The 25732-nt window shown below is 38.9% G+C and overlaps 1 protein-coding gene across 2 annotated transcripts in view; it reads left to right on the top strand.

Moving 5' to 3' along the window:
• Positions 1 to 25732, top strand: part of qtrt1 (queuine tRNA-ribosyltransferase 1) — a 40728-nt gene that overhangs the window by 2816 nt on the left and 12180 nt on the right. For both annotated transcript variants that reach the window (XM_069927533.1, XM_069927532.1), the window contains exons 3-9: positions 2877 to 3015; positions 3908 to 3986; positions 11938 to 12053; positions 13031 to 13169; positions 14661 to 14736; positions 16479 to 16588; positions 17406 to 17490. In XM_069927533.1, the coding sequence (XP_069783634.1) occupies positions 2877 to 3015; positions 3908 to 3986; positions 11938 to 12053; positions 13031 to 13169; positions 14661 to 14736; positions 16479 to 16588; positions 17406 to 17490 (744 nt within the window). The remainder of the gene's footprint in view (positions 1 to 2876; positions 3016 to 3907; positions 3987 to 11937; positions 12054 to 13030; positions 13170 to 14660; positions 14737 to 16478; positions 16589 to 17405; positions 17491 to 25732) is intronic.

Here is a 25732-nt window from a genome sequence, read left to right as displayed (position 1 = left end):
ACCGACAACCCCACAAGAGACTCAATGTCAGGAAACTTGATGGTGGAGAAATTCAGCTGGGTCTGTTTGACCTGCTGAGTTTCTCCAGCATTGTGCTTTTACTTTAACCGTGGTGTCTGCAGACTTTTGTGTTTTACCAATGTCAGAAAACTCCAGTGTTTGAGAGCTTTGGAGCAGAGGTTCAGAGTCTTCCACCAATGCCCATGCAATTGTTATCCAAATGGTCAAATATTGCTATCTCTCCCCAGTTCTCATGGAATCTTAAAAGAACAATTAGATCTTCTTTTGGTTGAATTTGTATAATCACCCTTCATTATCTGATTCCTAGTTCCTTCAGTGGTTTGCCTGGTTCATTCAATTTTGTTTTAATAGTCATAATACTCTTCTCCCCGCCCCCCCCCCCCCCCCCCACCATGATGACTAAACCATACACTGGATTCAAATAAAAGCACAATGCTGGAGAAACTCAAACAATATAGCAAAAATACCTACAACATTCAAGTTTAAGCCCTTCATCAAGGTATGAGTAAAATGTAGGTGAGCGCAAGCCCGAAACATTGGTTATGTATCTTTATCTTTGCTAATATAAAGGCCACTGTTTGTCCTGCTGAGTTTCTCTAGCGCTGTGTTTCTTCTTCAATCACGGTGCCTGCAGACTGGATTCAAATTGTGGTCACATCAAAAATGCTACTTACTGTATAGAACGATTCTGAAATGTAAAAATTGCCTCTTAAAATCGGGGTTGTACTATAACCGAGTCAAAAAGCTTAACGGTGAAGCCTCAACAAAGCTACCATCTTCCTACTGGCTCTGATGCAATCTGGTGCATGCCCTGTTAATTATTAGCAAAGTCTTAGCACTCCCCCCAATGTGACTGCAGTCAGCTCGGTTCAGGCTTTAAACGACCAGTTACAGGAGCTGAGGGTTGTTTATTTTCAAATATGCAAATAAAATTAAAACCATTTCATGGTAATTTGTTATTAAAATATCTTGATTTTCTTTTTAATGCATCCAGTGGTAAGTGCCAGATTTAGGGTCGTCTTGTGCAAAGGGTGTCACTTAAAACCTACAATTTAGATGGAAATTCCAGAGTCGTCCTATGCACCGGTATTTTTAAATGTATCCAAATATCTGTTTTATTCATTCCTAACAATTGATAGTGCCATAATTTCAGTTTATTGATAGTCCAGTCCCCACGCCTCCCAGCCAGTCTCTTGTTTATTCAAGCACATTATTTTCTTATCCTTTAGCAAATATTCCTTTCCGCATTCACTACACTGAATCTCCCAACTCCCAGCTTTCTACCAACATCCAAGGATGTTCGAAGCATTTTGCTTTTGTCAGTGAACTTGGATTTATTTTGGCCTCTGGATTTGGAACTATTTTGAATCACAATAATCGAAAAGAAATTTAAATGCAAGTAATTAAATAAAACAAGAATTAAAAAAATGCATAATTCTGATGGAAATATTGACTAAAATGTTCGTCCGGAACTAGAGCCTGACCTGCTGAACCCTTACAGCATTTTCAAACTGATCATGAGATTCTCTGCGGGTTATCAAGAATGCATCTGATTCACTGCTGATGCTCTTTGTTCTGGGCAGTTGTGATTCTAGACTGAGTAATTATTCCTCAAGTGCTTTTTAAAATTGCCTTGCAAACCACTGAATTCAGGGGCAAATAATGATAGACAACAAAATCTGGCTGTAAATGTTTATCCCTACTGGCCTTCACCCATTGCTGTAAACTCTTCTTGCCTGCCAGACAGATCACCCGCAAATTGGAGGATCTGACCAGATCGCATTAATATTGACTTCTCTGGCTTTTGTTACACTGCCCCCCCCCTCTTCCCCGTTGCCTTCCCCCAGCTCTATCTCGCTCCCTTTTTCCTGTATCAGTTGTCCCCTCTCCCCTTATCAGATCCAATTAACACTTTCCGTTTGTCTGGACTCTTCCTCCAGCTAGCACTGCCTCTATTCTGAGATTTCCTATTTTTGCTTATTCCTCGAAGAAGGGCTCAAGCCCAAAATGTTGGTGATATATCTTTACCTCCTATGGATGCTGCGAGACCGACTGAGTTCCCTCAGCATTTCAGTATGTTTTTACTACAATCACAGACTTTGGTGTTTTACTAAAGTTTTCTTGGTTTCTACTACTCAGCCTCACCATCAGACTCCTCAACAGTGAACTCCATCAGGGGCTCATTTAAGGACTCTTTAGTTTTGCACTCTATTGATTTTTTTCCTCTTTATTGCACAGTCAGTTGTTTACATGTGTACATTGTGTTACATGTTGTTGCACTACCAATAAGTGGTAATTCTGCAGAGAAAAGAATCTCAGGGTTGTAAGCTTTGTTCTCTGACAATAAATCTGAAATCTTCATTCTTGATCAACTATGAATTGCTTCTCCATTGTTGGCCATTCCTTTATCTGCCATTTGTTTCTTTCCTAAACCTCTTCCCCATCCTCCACTCCTTTAAACATATATAGTGCAACCTTAATGTACTGGATCATGTCCCTCACGATAGACATTAAGTTAATGTTAGTTTCACTTGTAATAAGGATAGTGCAGATGTTAACGTTGCCCCTCGACTCCTGTTACATTGAGGTCTCATTGCATCTTTCAAGTCACTCACTTCAGTGTGCGACAAGGTAACCGATCTTGTTTCAATAAAGCATCTTGGCATTTTTTTTTTACAATATATGTTCAGGATGTGGTAATTATCAAACCCTTTTATTGTGAGTACTGTTCTTGGATGTTGCTTTTATAAATTAAAAAACGTGGTTCTGAATGTTGCACAATTCACAGTGTGGATACGTGCAAGGCCAGCAGCAGATGGCTGCATGGCTAAGGCTTACATCTTTACTCTTTGCAGGATAGTGGTGGATTTCAAATGGTGTCCTTGGTGGAGCTGTCTGAAGTCACAGAAGAAGGGGTGAGCTTTTGCTCCCCTTATGATGGGAAGAAGATTCTTCTGTCACCAGAGAAATCGATTGAAATTCAGAATGCACTAGGTATTTAGCCAATCCTCCTCTCTCCTGGACTGCCTCGAGATCTAAGATCACTTGCTTCCACACTGATTCTGTGTTAAGTGATGAGGTCAATATCAGAATGGGAGGTGCTTGATAGCACAGGCAGGTGGGTAGCTTGTGAGGTGATGCTGTGTCTGTTGGTTTTCCATTTGCTCCTTGACGTGGACTCCAGGTTCTCAGTACCATCTCAAATGTGCCTTCTCTACTCAGAAAGCAGTCATGAGTCGATGATTCCCAGGAATCAGGAAGGAAAGGGTACTTTTCTTTCAAGCAGGTCTTGAGAATATCTTTGTATCTGTACCTCTACCTATCCAGTAATCTCTTTACATTTTCAAATTTAGACACGCAGCACGGTAACAGGCCCTTTCGGCCCAATTACACCAATTGACCTACAACCCCCAATAATTTTGAATGGTGGGAGGAAGCAGGAGCCTCTGGAGGAAACCCACGCAGTCATGGGGAGAACGAACAAACTCCTTACAGACAGCGTGGGATTCGAACCCTGGTCACTGGCGCTGTGGTTGTGTTGCGTTAACTGCTGCACTAACCATGCCTAAATGGTGGGCGGAATCCATACTGTAATTCAGGGAACTTTGTTTCAGCCATTGTGACAAGGCAGCACTTGGTGATAATCATTAATTGTTTGGCTCTTGCACTGTCTGTGTTCAGGATTAGGGAAAGTGAGAGGTTGAACAGGAGCAGTAGGAAAGGGAAGAGAGATGGGAAGGGGGCTGCTGGACAGCCTCTGCTATCAGGTGGGAGGAAAAGTAGGATGGAATGGGGTGGAGGGGTTGTGTTCCACCTGCTTAATTCTTGTCTTTCCTCCCTCTCCACCTATTGTCCCTCTCTCTTTTCTGTCTCGCTGCTGAGCAAGGTTCAGACATCATGATGCAATTGGATGATGTGGTGAGCAGTACAGTGACTGGTCCCAGAGTGGAAGAGGCCATGTACAGGTCAGTGGGAAGAAAGCTTAAAGTGAATCAGGAACTCCTGTGGGTAGTCCAGTTAAATCTGCTTTCTCACAGGAGTGTGTTTTCATTCTCAATTATGTGTTTGTTTATTATCTGACTGTACATGTACAACCCGAAGAAACAGCATTACAATACATAATAAATTTACGTAAAGATATAATTTAAAAGGAATATGTTTACAGTAAAACACCTGTTCTTCAGAATTCAAGCAATTGGCAAAATAATCGCGGAAAACAAATAGATAAAAAACATAAAAGTTTAAAACTGGCATGCCTCTCTGTTAGTTCACCAATTACGCAACACACAATCTCAAGCAACCGGAAAAATTTCTCGTCCGGCATCTAACAATCCCTTAATATGAAAGTTTAACGTTAGTGCGGCCCGCGAGTTTGATATGATTGGCACTTTTCAGTGTTGTGTGTGGAGCTGAACGAACCTACCATTCACGGTTGGGTATATTGCTCTCGGGGGCGGGACATCGGCTGGGATTACTGCGAATATAAGCATTTTCTATTTGTCATTATATGCACGCGGCACATGCGCAATTTCCGCGGCCGCTTCCGCTTCACGCGCTTCGGCGTCCAGTCTGAACCCGGAAGTTGTGGCTCGGCTATGCGAGAGGAAGCGCTGCCATATCTCTAGCAGTAAGAAGTAGGCAGAAGAAGACATGTTCATAACTGTTTATGTTCAATGTTCCATTCATGTTCAGAAAGTTAAAGAACTGTTAATACAGACATTTGAATCTGAATAATAATTACATTTCTCCAGAATGTGAAGAATGTGGTTTCTTCAGTCTTCTATATCTGCTGTATTATTATTATTTTCATTTTATTTATTACTGATTGATTTTATTTTTTTTCTTATGAATTGTTAATTTATTTATTTTTTCATCTTATTTTTGTGTTTTTAAAAAAAAAAAATAAAGACATTTGATAACATTGGAATGTTTTTGTAAGAGCTTTTCTAGTGGAAAACCTGATGCGGCCCAGATTCTACCTCCAGCGCCCCCCGGGTAAATTGAGTTTGAGACCCCTGGCGTAGAGACTAGACGTGTAATCCTGCCCTCTCTGGTCAGACTTTTAAGTACCCGTTTTTTAACCCTTTATTTTTAATTTTAAAACTTTAATTTTTAGTTTGATATTTTGGTGAGCCATTATGGCTGTTAATGTAAAAAAAAAACTAAGTCTCAGTTACAAAAGAAAATACAGTTTCGAAGTGTAGAAGAATTGGGGCCTAAACGACTTGAAACAGCTCGGATCCATTTTCAGCGATCCCCAAGCTTCAACGATTGCCGGTGGGGACAAAATTTAAGGTAACAGCTACTCACCAGTCTCAAGATGGCACTGGTTCAACACGTTTTGCGGAGGAAGGAGCGCGCTCCCGAGAAGTCGGGCACGAGCCTGGAGGCTTGTTACAAAGAACACCCCAGTTGGAAGAGACGGGAGTGTGGAGGAAGAGGACTGTGATGGTAGACATGCAGTCTATAGTGACTGTGGGCTTGGATAGCGCCGTTAATTACGGAGAATTCCGTAATTTTATGAAAAAATGGTCTGCGGGGGGACGGCAGCGATGACTCCCTGAGGTAGTCGGGGGGGTCGTCATTGGATGTCCAAATTCGCAGCAAAACGACTAGAATGCTGCCTTTTGAAGAACAACTAGAAGAGAACTTACCTTACTCTACCACTATACAGGAAATGGAAGAAGAACTGGAAGAAAGTGAGTTACAATTTATGGAATCGAATCCTGCATTTCAAACTGCACCTCAGCCTGTTTATATGATGTTTGAAGGTATTTCTTCTTATTTGGATGTTATTACTGGTCAATTGAACCAGCTGGTTCAAATGAATACTGATATACACTCAGATCTAAATGTGGTTAAGGCAGAAGCTAAAGAAAATTGGGAAAACTTAAAAAAAATTTGAAGCTTCCTTTTCTGAATGTAAACAAGAGGTACAATCCAATACAGAAACAATAGTAAAGGTGGAAAAATCAGTTAAAGATTTAGGAACCCGGGAAAAAGAGTTAACAAAAAAAAAATAGACTATTTGGAAAATCAAGGCAGAGGAAATAATGTGAAAATTGTGGGTTTGCCAGAAGGTAGAGAAGGTCAAGATCCTGTCAAATTTTTTTAAAATTGGATTCCCCAGAAGTTGGGGGAAGAGACTTTCCCTGATGGATTGGTACTGGAAAGAGCACATAGAGCTTTAAGAAGAACACCCCTACCTGGTCAACCTCCAAGAGCTGTGATAGTTCGTTGTTTGGACAGAGAGACAATTCTTCGACTTGCAGTTCAAAATGCAAGACAAAGGCAAGCTCAAATGATGGTTTAGAATAGTAGAGTTTTCTTCTACCCTGATTTGAGTCAAGATATCATCAGATGCCGATGTGAATTTAATCCAGTTTAAGATGTTTTATGGCGTAAAGGTTACAAATTTGCATTTCATTATCTTGCTGTGTTGAAAGTGTTTTTTTCGGAAACTATCAGTCTCAATTCTTTGAGAGTGAGCATGAAGCAATGGTTTTTGCTAATTCGTTACCAGATGTCAGAGGATAAAGAAGTCCACCATTATCTCCTAAAAGAAAGTCTGATGGACTTGGTAATGGGTAAAATGGCAGAAGTGGAAAGAACGAGAATGGAAAGAGCTCACCTACTCTTGAAATGAGTTCACTATTTGGACTGGAATCTCAAGGCTGATTTTTTTTTGTAATATGTTAATATTTTTTATTGGCTGGCTGGGGAGGAGGGGATTGCATTAACTTCTTTGTTAGTCATCAGTCACTAGTGGGTAACCCACACCCAGTTTTTTTTTAAGGAGTTACTACCTTTTGGTAGTTTTTTTGTTGTTTTTCTTTTCTCTTATTAACAAATATTATTTTTATTTGAAGGGCCTATATATTTTAATTTGAGGGTCCTATACAAATTTTTTTTTTCTCTTTGTTATTATTAATTTTGTGATTATTTTTGGTATTTAGCAATTGTATTAGATATGTCAAATTTGAAATTTGCTACCTTTAATGTTCAGGGATTAAACAACCCGATCAAGCGTAAGCGTGTTTTGGCTTATATTAAAAAGATGAAGATTGATATTGCTTTTTTACATGAGACACATTTGAATGAAAAAGAAAGTATGAAATTGAAGAGGGACTGGGTTGGACATATTTTTTTTTCTTCATTTAACTCCAAAGCTAAGGGAGTAGCAATTTTGACACATAAAAATTTATCTTTTGAATTACAATCAATGGAAATAAATGCATTCTTATTCATTCATTCATACATGAATGAATGTATTCTTAAATTGAATTGTAAGATTTTTAATGAATTTTGAACTTTACTTAACATTTATGCACCGAATGTGGATGATGAAGCATTTATTTCAGATGCATTTTTGCTTCTGGGACAAGCTAATGAAAATGTTCTGGTTGGAGGAGATTTTAACTGTGTTTTGGAAACTTTATTAGATAAATCTCCAAAAAATGTTAAAAAATCTAAAATGGCAATTCAAATTCGAGCTTTGATAAAAGATTTTAATTTAGTGGACATTTGGCGACGTCTTAACCCAACAGAGAAGGATTTCTCTTTTTATTAATTTAGACTTGAATCTTTTTCCAGAATTGATTTTTTTTTAGTATCAGCACACTTACAGGGGAAAATATTGCAAGCAGAATATAAAAATAGGGTAATTTCAGATAATTCTTTGTTGTATTTTACTTATGAGAGTCCTGAAAAAATTCGTGCAGCTTATCGTTGGAGATTCAATACGATGTTGTTAAAAAAAAGTGGAATTTATTGAATTTTTTAAAAAACAAATCAATTTCTTTTTGGAAGAAAATGTTAACTCTGTTCAGAGTAAATTTGTATTGTGGGATGCTATGAAAGTTTACTTGAGAGGTCAAATAATTAGTTATACCTCTAAGGTTAAAAAGAATTATTTGACCGAGAGCCTTGAATTAGAGAAACAGATTGATGAATTAGAAAAGGAATTTCAGAGAGATGTGACAGAAAATCAGAAAATAGAGTTGTCTAGATTGAAATTGAAATACAATATGTTGCAATCTTATCATTTTGAATGCTTGATTAATAGATCTAAACAATGGAATTATGAATGGGGTGAGAAAGCACATAAGGTACTTGCTTGGTAGTTAAAGAACAGGTATCAAGGGTTATTAATGCAGTCAGATGAAATTCGACTGTTACTTACAAACCTCGTGAGATTAATGATGAGTTGCATTGATTTTATAAGAAATTATATACTTCTGAGGAAAAACAGGAGAGCGGATCGATTGACTCCTTTTTATCGGTGTTGAAATTACCGGTACTAGGAGAAGAAGACATATTGGAGCTGGAGGCTCCTTTTATTGATTTAGAAATTAAATTGGCTATATTGGAAATGCTGAATGGAAAATCACCTGGTGATGATGGGTTTTCGGTTGAATTTTATAAGGTATTTTATGATGATTTATCTACAGTGTTTGGAGATGTGTTACGACAGATTAATGAACATTATGATCAACCTGAATCATGCTCTAGTGCCTTAATTACTGTAATTCCTAAGAAGGATAGAGATCCATTAAAGGTGTTTTCATATAGACCAATTTCTTTGTTAAATGTAGACTATAAAATATAGCTAAAGTATTAGCGAATCGATTGGCTAAACTTTTACCTAAGTTGATACATGTTGATTAAACAGGTTTCATAAAGAATAGATATGCTTCAGATAATATTCTTCGAGTGATTAGTTTGATTAATAAATATCGACAGTGCCCTCCATCCGGTGGTGGTATCTCTCGATGCAGAAAAAGCTTTTGATAGAATGGAACTATTTATTTAAAGTCTTGGAGAAATTTAAGCTTGGTCCTTCTTTTATTGGTTGGATTAAAGTTTTATACAATAAACCAATAGCCAGGGTATTGACAAATGGTCAGATCTCGGAACCTTTTAAATTAACTCGTTCAACACGTCAAGGTTGTCCTTTGTCTCCAGTTTTGTTTGCGTTAGTAATTGAACATTTAGCACAGTTGGTACGACAAAATACACAGATACAAGGTATGAGTGTTTTAGATGAGGAGTATAAAATTAATCTATTTGCTGACGATGTACTGGTGTATTTAATAAACCCAGCTCAGTCACTTTTACATTTGAAGGAGTGTTTAACACAATATGGATCTTTGTCTGGATATAAAGTTAACTGGGGAAAAAAGTGAAATTTTACTGATAGGTGAAGGAGATTATTCAGTTTGTAAGAATATTATTAATTTGAAGTGGACTGATCGAATTAAATATTTGGGTATAAATGTAGATGTTGATTATCAATCTTTATATAAATTAAATTATGTACCATTAATGAAAAAGATCAAAGCTGATTTGATTAAGTGGAAGGATCTTCCTATAAATTTAATTTGAAGAATAAATACAATTAAAATGAATATCTTTCCACGTATACAATATTTGTTTCAGTCAATTCCGTGTTTACTTAATAAGAATTTTTTTAGAGATTTAAATAAAATGGTTAGGGAATTTTTATGGAAGGGTAAATTTCCGAGAGTAGCTTTGAATGTTAACTTGGAAATGTGCATTGGGGGATTATGTTTGCCACATTTTCAAAATTATTATGAGGCAGCTTAATTTAAATTTATTAGTTCATTAATGGATTGGAACGGCCCCCTAGTTGGGCTAAAATTGAGATGGCGAATATTTTTGAATTTGAAATACATCAATTTTTGTTTCGGTGGAATTTAAATTTATTACAACAATATAATGTGCCTATACTAAAACATTTAATGAAGTTATGGATGAGGAACAATAGAACGATAGGTTCTAAGGGTAAATTATTGACTTTAACACCATTATATAATAATCAACTTATTCCTTTTTCAATGTATAATCAATGTTTATTACATTGGAAATCTAAGGGTATAAAAAACTTGGGGGATTGTTTTAAAGAAAGTAAATTTTTATCCTTTAATCAAATGAGGGAAGATTTTGGTATTAATGAGAATTCTTTATTCGTTTATTATCAACTTCGATCCTTAGTAAAACAAATATTTGGTAGAGATATGATTTTACCTAAATTGACTAAATTTGAATCTTTTCTTGTGATTGTACCAAAGAAGGGATATATTTCATTGATGTACCAAATATTACAGGAAAGTATGGGAAAAAAAGGGATGGGATAGATCGAAGATTAAATGGGAAAAGGATATTAACCTTACTTTTTCTGATGATGACTGGTTAGATATTTGTCATGTTAGTGTTACTAGATTGATAAATGTTCGTTATGCAATGGTTAATTACAATTTTTTACATCAATTGTATTTAACACCTGAAAAGTTTAAAAAATATATGGTTTTAGTGAATCAGACTCTTGTTTTAGATGTGGTAATTCGGTTGGAACTTTCTTTCATGCTGTTTGGTTATGTGTACATATACAATCTTTTTGGAAAGCAATTCAATTGTTTTTGGAACATTTGTATAAGATCAAAATACTTTAGACTCGACAATATTTTTGTTGGGTAAGTTGCAGCCTTTGAAAGATTTGGGATTAGACAAATTTCAGATTGCTTTTGTATATTTAGCTTTATCTGTAGCAAAAACAATGTATAGCAAGTACATGGAAAAATGCTAATGTGTTTGATATTAATAGATGGCATAATGAGATGAAAACTTGTTTGGTAATGGAAAAAAAATCACATGTTTTATATGATAATTATTCGTTTTTTCTTAATAAGTGGTCTTTATATTCATAATATTTACATTTAAATTTACCTTGATTAGATTTTAGTAAATATATTTCAGTTTTTTTTTTCTCTTTGGCTCTCCTAAAAGCTGGCTGAGAGGGGGAGGGGGGAATGGTTCTTTTTTTTCTCTCTTTTTTATATATAAATTTTTTTTATTGTTCATAATATGTACTTTTTTTTTACTGTATGTAATAACCTTGTTGAACGAATAAATAAAGTTATTTAAAAAAAAAAAAGAAATAAGCTATTTAGCCCATTGAGTCTGCCCCACCATTTAATTGTGAGCTGGTCCACTTCCCCACACAGCCCCACTGCCTGGCCTTTTCCCTATAACCTTTGATGCCCTGGCTAAACCTGAATCTATCATTCTCTGCCTTAAATGACCTGACCTCCATGACCACCTGTGGCAACAGATTCTACAGATTTACCACCCTCTGGCTAAAGAAAATGCTCCGTATCTCTGATCTAAACAGACGCCTTTCAAAGCTGAAATGGTGCCCTCTTGTCCTAGACTCTCCCACCATGGGAAGCAACCTTTCTACATGTACTCTGTCTACACCTTTTAACATTCGAAATGAAACCCCTCCCCCCCCTGCCTCATTCTCCTAAATTCCAATGAATACAGGCCAAGAGCTGTGAAGTAAAATATCTCCTCTTGACCATAAGAAATGGGAGCAGAAGTAGGCTAATGGCCCATCGAGTCTATCCCACCATTTAATCAGGAGTTGATCAATTGCTCCACTGCCTGGCCCTCTCCCTTTGATGCCCTGGCTAGTCAAGAACCTCTTAATCTCTGCCTTAAATTCACCCAATGACTTGGATGATGTATACTTTCTCATATCTGACGAGTGGCTGTAACAGTGCAGACAAGGAATTGCTGGAGGAACTCAGCCGGTCTGATGGCATCTGTGGTCAGAATAGGTGAAATTGTATCGATAAAGGGGGAAGTAAGCTGTGGGAAGGGCCCAGAGGGATAAGATGAGTGGAGGGAGAAATTATAGAGGATAGGGGAAAATGTTCAGGAGCAAGTAAAGAGAGGTGGAAACAGTGTATTTCTGATCGGGGAAGGGGTCCAAGCAAGGGAAAACTTAGTGTTCATGTGGTCAGGTTGAGGCTGTCCAGGAGGAAAATTATGTATTGCTCCTCATGATTCCATGTGAGGACGAGGAATGTCAATAAATGTGTCTCTGTCACCCAGATCGATCCGCTGGTTGGATCGCTGCATTGCAGCAAACAAGAACCCCAAGCAGCAGAACCTTTTTGCAATAATTCAGGGCGGTTTAGATGCTGAACTGCGCACCACATGTCTGAAAGGTGAGGCTCTGTCCGTTTATATATAAAAAAACTTTTCTTTGATATTGTCCCGAAAGTACCTTTTGGGCAGATTGTGTTCCAGTTGACATCTCTCAGTTGTGTCACCTTCAATCACTGCCCTAACTCTTGTTCCTCTGTGGTGGATAGGTGCCATGTTGCCATCACTTCCCTTCCCTTGTGTCTCTCTTTAGCACTTTATGTTCTCTCATGCTCTCTCCCAGCTGAAGTCTCCAGCGAAACATGAATCTCCTCCCTGCCCGAGGCTTGTGAGCTCCTTCATTCCTTTCCCACTGTTTATCTGCTCCAAATCCTCTTAACCCTGACTTGAGGTTGTTCGTTGCAGCGTTCCGGCCCCCTCCTTTCCAGCCCCACCCCAGCAGAAACAGGGCTAGAGATCTGATATACACCATTCATTACTTCAGTGGCTCCCAACCTTTTGTTTCTACTCATATACCACCTTAAGTAACCCCTTAGTAATAGGATGTCATAGGTGGTCTGTGGTTATTAAGGGATTACTTAAGGTGGTATATGAGTGGGGAAAAAAGGTTGAGAACTTCTGTATTAATCCAATGTGTGTACACAATGAGAAGGTGGTCTTTGATATGTGTTCACATAACAACACTCCCTCTGTACATTTCTGTCTTTCCTTTCATGAGCTCCTCTACTATACCTGCACTCTCAAACTGCAGCCTTCCTCCACTGCTCCTCTCTCTCTCTCTACCATCTCTGCAGGGAACCAGGAATGGTCTCTGTTACAGGGCCCTAAATCTACATCACAACTCTTAATGAACGAGTGTGCAGTAGGAACAGCATAAAATGAATCAATATCTCCATCCTGCTGACACAAGAGACAGGAGAGCTGGAATGTGGAGCATTCATGATCTTCCGGAGGATATCCGTGGGTCGAGCAACATGGGTGGGAGAGAGAGAACTGTCGACATTCCTTGACAAAGCATTCCACCGTTGTGCCATTTCAGAGATGATCAAGCGGGATGTCCCTGGTTTTGCAATTGGAGGGCTGAGTGGCGGAGAGGAGAAGAACCATTTCTGGAGAATGGTGAAACTCAGCACAGAGTACCTGCCACGGGAAAAGCCACGCTACCTGATGGGAGTGGGGTATGCGAAAGCCAGTGTGCATGACTGTCTGCCTTCAGGCAATAGCAGCATCCTCCTTTCCCTTCTACCCAGCTGTGTTGTTACAGTGGACCTGAGGTTGCTTTAAAACTAGTGCAAATATAGCTGCAAAAACAAATTTGTCATCACTTTGCAAAGCATGAGAACTTCATTACAACAAGAAGCACTCCCAAAAGCAGCTAGTCTCACCCCAAGAGAGAATGCCTCATGGCACACAAATCATACATTTTATACTGTCAGTACCTCTAGTTTCTAGAACAGTCCAACAGGCTGCTCCATATAAGAACATTTTTTAGAATTCTCTTGGGATTCATTAATCAAGGTGGTGTCCCTTATCCAGTAGTTAATACAGGTACTCCCTGACTTGTGACCTACATGACTTGTGTCCATCTACACATATTACTGAATTTTATTTAAAAAAAAAAATAACATTTACGTGGTTTATGTTGCATTCAACAAACTATAGCAGGGATACAGGGCACACAAGAGCCAAAATAGGCATACTTACCTTGTTAGTCAGCATCCTGGGGTCCATAGGCTGGGCGCAACCATCTTGATTCCTGTGTGCATGCATGAGTCTCTGGTTGGCTCATGCACAGAGGGTTTGCATATTGGCGTTCGGTTGGCGTATGCACGAGAGTTAAGAGTGCAAATTCAATATCGTTAGAGCACTTAACTCTTGTGTATGCACCAACTGAACGCCAATATGCGAACCCACTGTGCATGCCCACAGAGATCAAGATGGCCACGCCCAGCCTATGGACCCTAGGACGCTGACCAACAAGCTAAGTGCGCACATTTTTGCTCTTACATGCCCTGTATCCCTGTCCGAGTTTGTCAAATACAACATTTGATTAAAAAGTTCGATTAAGACTTCGGTACTCCATGCACGCAGGCAAAATTCCGTCGTGTCCATTTTGAGATACGACCGATCCTTCAGTCCTAATTACAGTCATAAGTCGGGGAGTACCTGTAGTCTTTTAGTACCTTGCCAAATAAGGAGGCCCTTATCAACTAGCTGATAACAAGAAAGGAATGCAGCTTCCAGTCAACATTTTAAAACTCCTTCTCAGTATGACCTTCACACGATCTGTCTGCATGCCCATGAAAAGCTTCCAAGTAACCCCTTCTCCCATCTGCCTAGCCAGATAAACTGGGGCAGCCTTCCATCCTGATAATCTCGGGAGGATGCTGGAAATTCACTGGAAGTTGTGAATTTAAAATGTGGATCTTTGCTGACAAAATCCTGGGGCTGAATTTAGAACTGAATTGGCGAATGTCAACGGACGGTGCAATGGTGAGTAGGCTAATGGAGCAGTTCACAGATAGAAGGCATGGATCGGGTGTGTCTGTTGTGATTGAGCATTTCAGACTGGGGTACGCAGTCAGAGACACAACCTGGTTCCAGAAGTGAGTTGTGCATTGTGCCTTTACTGCTTCAATCACCAACTCCTTCCCCCTCTTTCCGACCAGGTATGCAACGGATCTCGTGGTTTGTGTGGCTCTAGGCTGCGACATGTTTGACTGTGTGTTTCCTACACGAACAGCGGTAAGGATTTCCTCAGTGTAATACCGAATACACTGAAAGCCCTGGTATTCATAACCTATGGGGTTGTCGATGCCAGATAAGTGAATTTTCTGGTTGCTTGAGATTGTTGTGCAAAAACAACCAAAAGTTTAAACCTGGCGTGCATTGCCGTTAATTCGAATTAAACTTGGGCTGCGTTGCCGTTAATTTGAATTTATGGTGATGCATGCCTGTCTTAAACGAGCATTTTTTACTTGCTTATTTTCTGTGATTTTAATTTTTCCCCGGTTGCTTGATGCTGCTTGTTGCTTGAATTCTGGATAACACGGGCTTTACCGTAATTCTGTTTTCTCTGGGAGTCGAGAAGGGCAATGTATTGTCTCGCATCCAGATTCTGGTGGCTGGAGTTAATTGGGATTATGTAGACCAGGGGTGGCCAACCCTTTTAGGTTGTGGACCACTTCAGAAAAATATAAGGAGTTACGGGTCAAACAATATCAAGCCTGGCAGTTTTGAACCAGTTCCACTGCAAGAAAAATCATGTTTTTAGATCAGAAAACCCTGGTGCTATCGAAAATTCACATTGTATCAAAATAATTATACCACACCACTGAACATGTTAACTGTAAGTTAAACACGAAAGTCTGCAAACACCGAGGTTGAAGTAAAAACACAACACTGGAGAAACTCAGCAGGTCAGAGTTCTTTATATAGCAAAGATAAAAATACAGAACCCATATCAAGGGTTTCTCCAACATTGTGCTTTTACTCGAACAGTTAAACTGTTGACGTTACTGTAGTTTATTGATGTGCTCACATATTACAGTCGGCATTTCTGTATCTGCTGCTCTTTAATTTAAATAATATAATAAAACACTTTAAAACTGTCATTCAAAACAACTGCAAAATAAAAAACTGAGTGTAAAATAAGAAGAGGAGAAAAGATCAAGAAAGGGACAAGGCCGTCTCCAACATTCTTCCATAACTCTCAGTGAATACAGTTCATGGTCCAAGTGCCCACCTTAATGATTATGATGCAATGTGTAAATCTGTAGATAAGATATTAAGATGGACTATTAAAGTTAACAGATTCCATGCAAATCAAACAAATAGACTTCCCAATGACTTCTTGAAAGAGAATTCATCTTCGCACCGTGTCTGAAATTTTCATCGCTCCCTTCCTGTTTCATCAACAGAGGGAAACCTTTTTTTTAAAACAGAGGGAAACCTTTTTTTTAAAACAGAGGGAAACCTTTTTTTTAAAACAGAGGGAAACCTTTTTTTTTAATGGAGGGAAACATTGTCATCGATGAGTAACATTGCAATGTTGCAATTGTCTAGAAGTTGCTCAGAATGGCAGCGACATCTAGTGTTGAAACTAAGAAGTTCAATGTAGATACAGTCCAATTTATTGTTAGGGACTATGTACTAATGGGCCACTTAAAAAATGGGCAACGGGCCACGGTTTTGCCACCTCTGATATAGACTGTGCTCACTGAGAGAGAGGGTTTGTAAACTGGTGTTCATACCAGTGATATTGAGACTGAGTAAAATAATTTAAAAGTCCAGGCCAAAAATAAAGAATCTGTTTGGTAAATTGGAGCTAACTGGCATTCACCCAACCAGGAATGGGGAACTGGGATGTGGAACTTTGAATGCAGGGGCAATCAGGAGATAAAGTGCTTTAGCAACACTATAGCACCTGGGGCTGCTGTTACCAGCTTCCTTCAGCTCTGCAATTTACCTTCTCTCTAATCTCTCAGCGGTTTGGCTCAGCACTCGTTCCCTGGGGATCTCTGCAGCTGAAACATAGACAGTACGCCAAGGATTTCAAGCCCATTGATGAAGAATGCCCTTGTCCTACTTGCAAGAGGTGAGAGTGGGGGCCATTTGCATTGTTAGTATCTGGCCTGTGGTGGCCACTTTTACTCTTAAGGCTGGGGGTGGGGGGGGGGGGGGGGGGAGAAATGTGCTCTGCTGCATTACTGAACTCCACAGAGAGAGATGAGCACCTGGCTCCATCAATCCCCTGATCACACATCTTGCCTGGAGCCCCTTTTAGATGATACCCTGAGCAGCTGGATCAGAGAGCAGAGGAAATAAGCCAGATTTTTGCACCCGATTCCTTGATCCATGGCACTCCTGTGGTCTTTGTGTGTGGAGAATGAGTATACCAGGCCTAGAGGTGGTACACGCCATACATAATTGGCCTCTGTGGGTTAATCCATGAAGAGAGAATTGTATATACTTGTGTAATAGTCGATATCATGTAAAATTTGACCCCCCCCCCCCCCATATTTGCTCCAAAAATCTAATATTTTCCATATACTGCATGCAAAAGCCAACTCCCAATTTTTGGCCCCGGTAGCCTGCCCAATCTGTACTCCCGACGGCCCGGCTGCCCGCCCGATCCGTGCTCCCGACACCCCGTACGCCCGCCCATCCGAGCACATGACACCATGAATGATTACTTACTGTGGTCAAAGCTGGTATGTGTGTAATAGCTGACCCCCATCCCCTAAATTTTGCCCTAAGAATCGATCCACAAAATTTGACTATTACGCAAGTATATATGGCATCACATGCCACCTGTACCAGTGATGAGAACACCAGGTTGGGCAGGAATACATGGGGCAAATGCATATTCACCTCCATGGTTGTTCCTCGGTCAGAACTATGTATGTTGACAGGTATACACGAGCATATCTCCACGCCTTGTTCAAGAGTGACACGGCTGCGCTGCACCACATCACAATCCACAACATTGCCTACCAGGTGGGTGAGACTATCTAACTGTTACTGGTTCTGTATTGGGTATGTTTATATACAACAGTGTCGAGGGAACTTTTTATGATTTAAGATTCCTTTATTGTCATGTAATATTACACAAAATTGCCTTCTGTCTGCCGTAAGGTAGACAAAAAGTTTCCATTAGTGTTGCCCGGCACCTTTTACAGTACGAGAAAAAAGCAAAAGACAGTACCTTTAAAGACTCTGCGTGTCCGTGGATTTGCCTCCCAGTGCTTCTGCAGCTGCGCACTCCTGTTCAAACCATTCGCAACCCTCAGCTGCAGATCCAAACCTCCAATACGATCAGGAAGCCTTCAGTATCCGAGGCCTTTCGGGAGACCTTCTCGCCCTCTGTACTCTCTCATATCCTGGCTCTGATCCCTGGTTCCAACTAGGCTGGAGCCCATGTGGGTCCCCTAATCACAAGTTGCCCACATCCTCGCTGGTCCACCACAATGGCTGCTGTCCTGTAGGGTTGTCTCCTCTGCTTCTCCTTCTCAGTGGGTGGTGTTCCTCTGCATTCCTGTGCCCTGCGCCAGTCTGCCACTCCCCAGAGTCTGCAACTCCCCTCCCTCCCCCCACCATGGCCGCTGCTGAGCACAGGTGGCACCACCTTGGGCACAGACCCGTAGTTGTAAAATTTTCATTTAAAAACACTATTTAACATCTGTACCGAGCCACCAGCATTAAGATCAGGCAGGCGAATCCTTCATAGAAACATAGAAGATAGGAGCATGAGTAGGTCATTTGACCCTTCGAGCCTGCTCCACCATTCAACGAGATCATGGCTGATCTTAAAGTTCAGTACCCCGTCCCCGCCTTCTCTCCGTAACCTTTAATACCCTTATACTGAAGAAATATATCTAATTCCCTCTTAAATATATTTAATAAACCTGCCTCTACTGCCCTCTGTGGCAATGAATTCGACAGATTCACCACCCTCTGGGTAAAGAAATTCCTCCTTATCTCGGTCCTAAATGGTTTGCCTGTTTTTTTTAAATTATTTTTTATTTTTCACACTATAAACCATATTGATCAAGATACATACATTTTCCTTGTTAAATATATACAGTGTCGTTTTCTCCCCCCCTTCTCTCCTCCCCTCCCTCCCTCCCTCACCTCCCCTCCCATTTATTTAAAGTTCAGAAAATAGGATACATTAAACCCGTCAAACAATGTTGTCACTCAATAAAAACAAACAAGAAGTTCCACTGAGTCAGTTCTTTTCATTATCTTCTCCTTCTGTCATTTTAGGTGGTAGATGTCCACGGTAGGTTTTCTCTATTGTGTTTCATGTATGGCTCCCATATTTGTTCAAATATTGTAATGTTATTTCTTAAATTATAGGTTATTTTTTCTAATGGAATACATTTATTCATTTCTATATACCATTGTTGTATTCTCAAGTTATCTTCTAATTTCCAGGTTGACATAATACATTTTTTTGCTACAGCTAGGGCTATCCTAACAAATCTTTTTTGTGCTCCATCCAAATCGAGTCCAAATTCTTTGTTTTTTATGTTACTTAGGAGGAAGATCTCTGGGATTTTTGGTATATTGCTTTTTGTGATTTTATTTAATATCTGGTTTAGATCTTCCCAAAATTTTTTCACTTTCTCACATGTCCAAATTGCATGAATTGTTATTCCCATTTCTTTTTTACAGCGAAAACATCTGTCAGATACTGTTGGGTCCCATTTATTTAACTTTTGAGGTGTAATGTATAGCCTGTGTATCCAGTTATATTGTATCATACGTAACCTCGTGTTTATTGTATTTCTCACAGTTCCTGAGCATAACTTCTCCCATGTTTCATTCTTTATCTTTGTTTAGATCTTGTTCCTATTTTTTAGTTTTACCATTTGTTTCCTCGTTCTCCTTTCCTTGTAGTTTAATATACATGTTTGTTACAAATTTTTTAGTTATCATTGTGTCTGTAATCACATATTCAAAATTACTTCCTTCTGGTAACCTCAGACTGTTTCCCAATTTGTCCTTCAAGTAGGATTTTAGTTGGTAGTATGCCAACACTGTATCGTGAGTTATATTATATTTATCCTTCATTTGTTCAAAGGATAATAATTTATTTCCTGAAAAACAATTTTCTATTCTTTTGATCCCTTTTTTCTCCCATTCTCTAAAGGAAAGGTTATCTATTGTTAAAGGGATTAGCTGATTTTGCATCAGTATTAGTTTTGGTAGTTGGTAACTTGTTTTATTCCTTTCTACATGAGCCTTCTTCCAAATGTTGAGCAGATGATGCAATACTGGAGAATTCCTACGTTGTACCAATTTTTCATCCCATTTATATAATATATGTTCGGGTATCTTCTCCCCTATTTTATACCATTCTGTTAATTTATCTAGTACTATCATCGGTTTCCCCCCTTTCCATTAAAAATTCCTTATTACTTTCTTCAACTCCTTGAAGAATTTCTCTGTTAACTGTATTGGTAATGCCTGAAATAGGTATTGTATCCTTGGGAAAATGTTCATTTTAACACAGTTTATCCTTCCTATCAGTGTTAGTGGTAAGTCTTTCCAATGCTCTAAGTCGTCTTGTAATTTTTTCATTAGTGGAAAATAATTGAGTTTATATAGATGGCCGAGGTTTTTATTTATTTGTATACCAAGGTATCGCATTGCTTGCGTTTGCCATCTGAATGGTGATTCTTTCTTAAATTTTGAGAAATCCGCATTATTCATTGGCATTGCTTCACTTTTATTTGCGTTAATCTTGTACCCCGACACTTCTCCATATTCCTTCAATTTCCTATGTAATTCCTTTATTGATATTTCTGGTTCTGCTAAGTATACTATAACGTCATCTGCAAATAAACTGATTTTATATTCCTTGTCTTTTAATTTTATCCCTTTTGTTTTATTTTCTGTTCTTATCAGTTCTGCTAGTGGTTCTATGGCTAATGCGAACAATAAGGGAGATAGTGGGCATCCCTGCCTTGTTGATCTGCTTAAGTTACTGTCACTTTCGCCAATGGCCCCTTATATAATGCTTTAATCCAATTAATATAATTCTCTGGTAAGCTGAATTTTTGTAGTACTTTGAATAAATAATTCCATTCTACTCTATCAAAGGCCTTCTCTGCGTCTAAAGCAACCGCTACTGTTGGAGCTTTATTTCCTTCTACTGCATGAATTAAGTTAATAAATTTATAGATATTGTCTGTTCGTCTTTTTTTAATAAATCCAATTTGGTTTAGATTTATTATTTTTGGTACATAGTCGGCTAATCTGTTTGCTAATAGTTTTAGCTATTATCTTATAATCTGTGTTAAGTAAAGATATTGGTCTATATGACGCTGGTGCGAGTGGATCTTTCCCTGTCTTTGTTATTACTGTAATTATTGCTGGTTTGCATGAATCTGGTAAGCTTTGTGTTTTATCAATCTGGTTGATTACTTCCAGAAGGGGAGGAATTAATAAATCTTTAAATGTTTTATAGAATTCTATGGGGAATCCATCCCCTCCTGGTGTTTTATTATTCGGTAGTTTTTTTTATTATCTCTTGTATTTCTTTTATTTCAAATGGTTCTGTTAATTTATTTTGTTCCTCTGTTTGTAATTTCAGTAGTTCAATTTTAGTTAAAAATTCATCTATCTTGTCTTCTTTCCCTTTGTTTTCAGTTTGACATAATTGTTCGTAGAATTCTCTGAAGTTTTCATTAATCTCCGTTGGATTATATGTGATTTGCTTGTCTTTTTTCCTTAATGCCAATACCATTCTCTTAGTTTGTTCTGTCTAAAGCTGCCACGCTAGAATTTTGTGCGTTTTTTCCCCTAGTTCATAATATTTCTGTTTTGTCTTCATTATGTTCTTCTCCACCTTATATGTTTGTAGTGTTTCATATTTTATTTTTTTATCTGCCAATTCTCTTCTTTTAGTTGTGTCTTCCTTCATTGCTAATTCTTTTTCTATATTTGCTATTTCCCTTTCCAACTGCTCTGTTTCTTGATTGTAGTCCTTCTTCATCTTAGTTACATAACTTATTATTTGCCCTCTGATGAACGCTGTCATTGCGTCCCATAGTATAAACTTATCTTCCACTGATCCTGTATTTATTTCAAAGTACATTTTAATTTGTCGTTCAATGAATTCTCTAAAATCCTGCCTTTTAAGTAGCACGGAGTTTAATCTCCATCTATACATTCTTGGTGGGATGTCCTCTAACTCTATTGTCAATATCAGGCATGAGTGGTCCGATAATAGTCTAGCTTTATATTCTGTTTTCCTAACTCTGTCTTGCATGCGAGCTGATAACAGGAATAGGTCTATTCTTGAGTATGTTTTATGTCTACCCGAGTAATATGAATATTCCTTTTCCTTTTGGTGTTGTTTCCTCCATATATCCAAAAGTTGCATTTCTTCCATCGATTTAATTATAAATTTGGTTACTTTGTTCTTTCTGTTAATTTTTTTCCCAGTTTTATCCATGTTTGAATCCAAATTAAGGTTGAAATCCCCTCCTATTAGTATGTTCCCTTGCGTGTCTGGTATCTTCAAAATAATATCTTGCATAAATTTTTGATCTTCTTCGTTAGGTGAATATACATTGAGTAAATTCCAAAACTCCGAATATATCTGACATTTTATCATTACATATCTCCCTGCTGGATCTATTATTTCCTCTTCTATTTTTATTGGTACATTTTTACTGATTAATATAGCTACTCCTCTAGCTTTTGAATTATATGACGCTGCTGTTACATTTCCTATCCAATCTCTCTTTAATTTCTTGTGCTCCACTTCAGTTGTGTGTTTCTTGCACGAATGCTATATCAAGTTTTTCTCTTTTCAGTAAATTTAGCAGTTTCTTCCTTTTGATTTGGTTATGTATTCATTAATATTTAAAGTCATATAGTTCAACATAGCCATTTCATACTTTGTTTATCTTTCCTTTCTGTTTCCTCATCATCACCTTTCCTTCTTATCCATTTCTGCTTTCTTTTTTTGAACACTTTATAAGACAACATTTCTAAAACATCAAACATTCCCCTTATTCTCCTATCTAAAATTCCTTTAACTCCACTATCCCCTCCCCTTCCTGAGTTGCCCTTTGTCCCTTTTCGGGCAACCACATCTCCCCTCTCCATTTGGATTTGCGAATTCACTCCCAAGCCTCAACTGATTTCGCAGTGACCATAACTCTTCCCCACCCAGCCCTCCCCAGAATAGATTTTAATCTTCACATATAACAAAGGTCACTCTCTTAATTCCCCCCATACTTACTTTCTTCCCTTTCTTTCCCTTCTTAGTTCTTATCTATATTCTATATTTTTTATATATACATACACACATACATATTTTTGTGATCATTTTTGTTCTCGTTACATATCTTCCTCTCTCTGTCTGTTTTGTAGTTGTTCTGCAAATTTTCTTGCTTCCTTCGGATCCAAGAATAGTCTGTTTTGCTGCCCTGGAATAACTATTTTAAGTACCGCTGGATACTTTAGCATAAATTTATATCCTTTTTTCCATAGGATCATTTTTGCTGTATTAAACTCCTTCCTCTTCTTCAGGAGTTCAAAACTTGTATCTGGATGGAAAAAAATTTTTTGACCTTTGTATTCCAGTGGTTTTTTGTCTTCTCTTATTTTCCTCATTGCTTTCTCCAATATATTTTCTCTTGTTGTATATCTTAAGAATTTTACTAGAATAGATCTTGGTTTTTGTTGTGGTTGTGGTTTAGGGGCTAATGTTCTGTGTGCCCTTTCTATTTCCATTTCTTCCTGTAATTCTGGTCTTCCTAGGACCCTGGGGATCCATTCTTTTATAAATTCTCTCATATTCTTGCCTTCTTCATCTTCCTTAAAGCCCACTATCTTTATATTGTTTCTTCTATTATAATTTTCCATTATATCTATCTTCTGAGCTAACAGCTCTTGTGTCTCTTTAACTTTTTTATCAGATTCTTCTAATTTCTCTTTTAAGTCCTCTACTTCCATTTCTACGGCTGTTTCTCGTTCTTCCACCTTGTCCACTCTTTTTCTTATATCTGACATGATCATCTCTAATCTATTCATTTTTTCTTCTGTACTTTTTACTCTTCTTTTTATTTCACTGAATTCTTGTGACTGCCATTCTTTTACTGATTCCATATATTCTTTAAAAAAAATATATCCATGTACTTGCCCTTCCCTTCATCTTCCATTTCTCTGTGTTCTTTCTCCTCTTCTTCTGAGTCCACTCCAGGATCTGTGTCCTTTACCTCTGTCTCTTCTGGTTTTCTTGTTGGGTTGTTTGTTTTATCTTGTTGAGTATTTTTGGTCGTCTTATTTTTATTAGAAGTGTCTTCCTCTGGGTTGGTCATCTGTTGTTTCTTTGATTTCTTTTTACTCTCTTCTTTCTTGCTCTCGTTATTTTCTGTGTTTTCCTCTTGCTGTTTTGTTGTGGCTGTCAATCTCAGCTGTGGAGATCGACTCCTCAGCTGGTCCCCCCTCCCGTCAGTGTTATTTTTGTCTTGCGCATGCGCGGTTGCGCACTTTTGCTTGGCACCGTGAACCATTTTTGTGGTCCCGAGTTCGGGACTTCAACTGACCTTAGGGAGCGGGCTTCTCTCTCCGCGGCGGGCCTCCTCGGACAGGTAAGTCCTTCACCTTCTTCTTCCGACGTCCTTTCTTCTTCTCTTCTTCCCGTTGCTTTTGGCTTTTCTTTTTTCGCTGCCATTTTCTCCACACCTTTACTTTCACTTTATTTTGGTTTTTGTTTTATCACTGTCTTTTTTTAACTTTTCTGGAGAGAGCTGGAGTTCCCCGACCGGCCACTACTCCATCACGTGACTCCTCCCAATGGTTTGCCTATTATCCTCAAACCATGGCCCCGGGTTCTGGATTTTCCCATCATTGGAAACATCCCATCTGCATCCATTCTGTCCAGTCCTGCCAGAATTTTATATGTCTCTATCAGATCCCCTCTCAATCTTCTAAACTCCAGCGAGTACAATCCCAATTTGCGCAATCTTTCCTCATAAGTCATTCCTGCCATTCCAGGTATCAATCTGGTGAATCGCCTCTGCACTCCCTCCATTGCAAGAGCATCCTTCCTTAGATAAGGTGACCAAAACTGCACACAATACTCCAGGTGTGGTCTCACCAAGGCCCTGTACAGCTTCAGTAAGGTATCCTTGTTCCTATACTCAAACCTTTTTGATATGAAGGCCAACATACCATTTGCCTTTTTAACCGCCTGCTGTACCTGCATGCTCGCCTTCAGAGACTGGTGTACAAGTACCCCTAGGTCTCTCTGCACTTCCGCATCTCTTAATCTATTGCCATTCAAATAGTAATCTGCCCTCCAGTTTGTATTACCAAAGTGGATAACCTCACATTTATCTACATTGTAGTGCATTTGCCATGTATCTGCCCAGTCCCTCAAGTTATCCAAATCACACTGGAGCTTCCTGACCCCCTCTTCTGTGCACACAACCCCTCCTAGCTTAGTGGCATCTGCAAATTTGGAGAAATTACATCCAATCCCCTCATCCAGATCATTAATGTAAATTGTGAACAGCTGGGGTCCCAGTACAGATCGCTGTGGCACCCCACTGGTCACCGCCTGCCACTCAGAAAACGAGCCATTTATCCCAACTCTCTGTCTTCTACCTACCAGCCAGTTCTCAATCCACATCAATACTTTGCCCCCAATCCCATGAGCCTTGATTTTGGAAGCCAGTCATTTATTCGGGACCTTATCGAAGGCCTTTTGGAAGTCCAGGTACACCACATCCACTGGCTCTCCCCCATCTATTTTACCTGTCACCATCTCAAAGAATTCCAATAGATTTGTCAAGCACGATTTACCTTTTGTAAATCCATGTCGACTCCGTCCGATCCCTTCTCTGCTAGTCATATGCACCGCTATTACATCCTTAATAATGGATTCCATCATTTTGCCCACTACTGATGTAAGGCTCACCGGCCTATAATTCCCCGCTTTTTCTCTACCCACCTTTTTAAATAGTGGGGTAACATTAGCTACCCTCCAATCCATGGGTACTGATCCTGAGTCTATCGAGTTCTGGAAAATAATTCTTAAAGCATCTGCTATCTGAATGGCCACTTCCTTAAGTACCCTAGAATGTAGATTATCAGGCCCTTGGGATTTATCTGCTTCAATCCCATCAATTTCCCCAAGACCATGTCCTTAGAGATACTGATTTCTTTCAGTTCCTCCCTTGCATTAGTCTCTATGTTTCCCAACATCCTTGGG

Source organism: Narcine bancroftii, chromosome 3 (assembly GCF_036971445.1).
Source record: "Narcine bancroftii isolate sNarBan1 chromosome 3, sNarBan1.hap1, whole genome shotgun sequence".
Taxonomy (NCBI): Eukaryota; Metazoa; Chordata; class Chondrichthyes; order Torpediniformes; family Narcinidae; genus Narcine; species Narcine bancroftii.
Note: the sequence above shows the minus strand (reverse complement) of the source record. Positions and strands in the feature narration are given on the sequence as shown.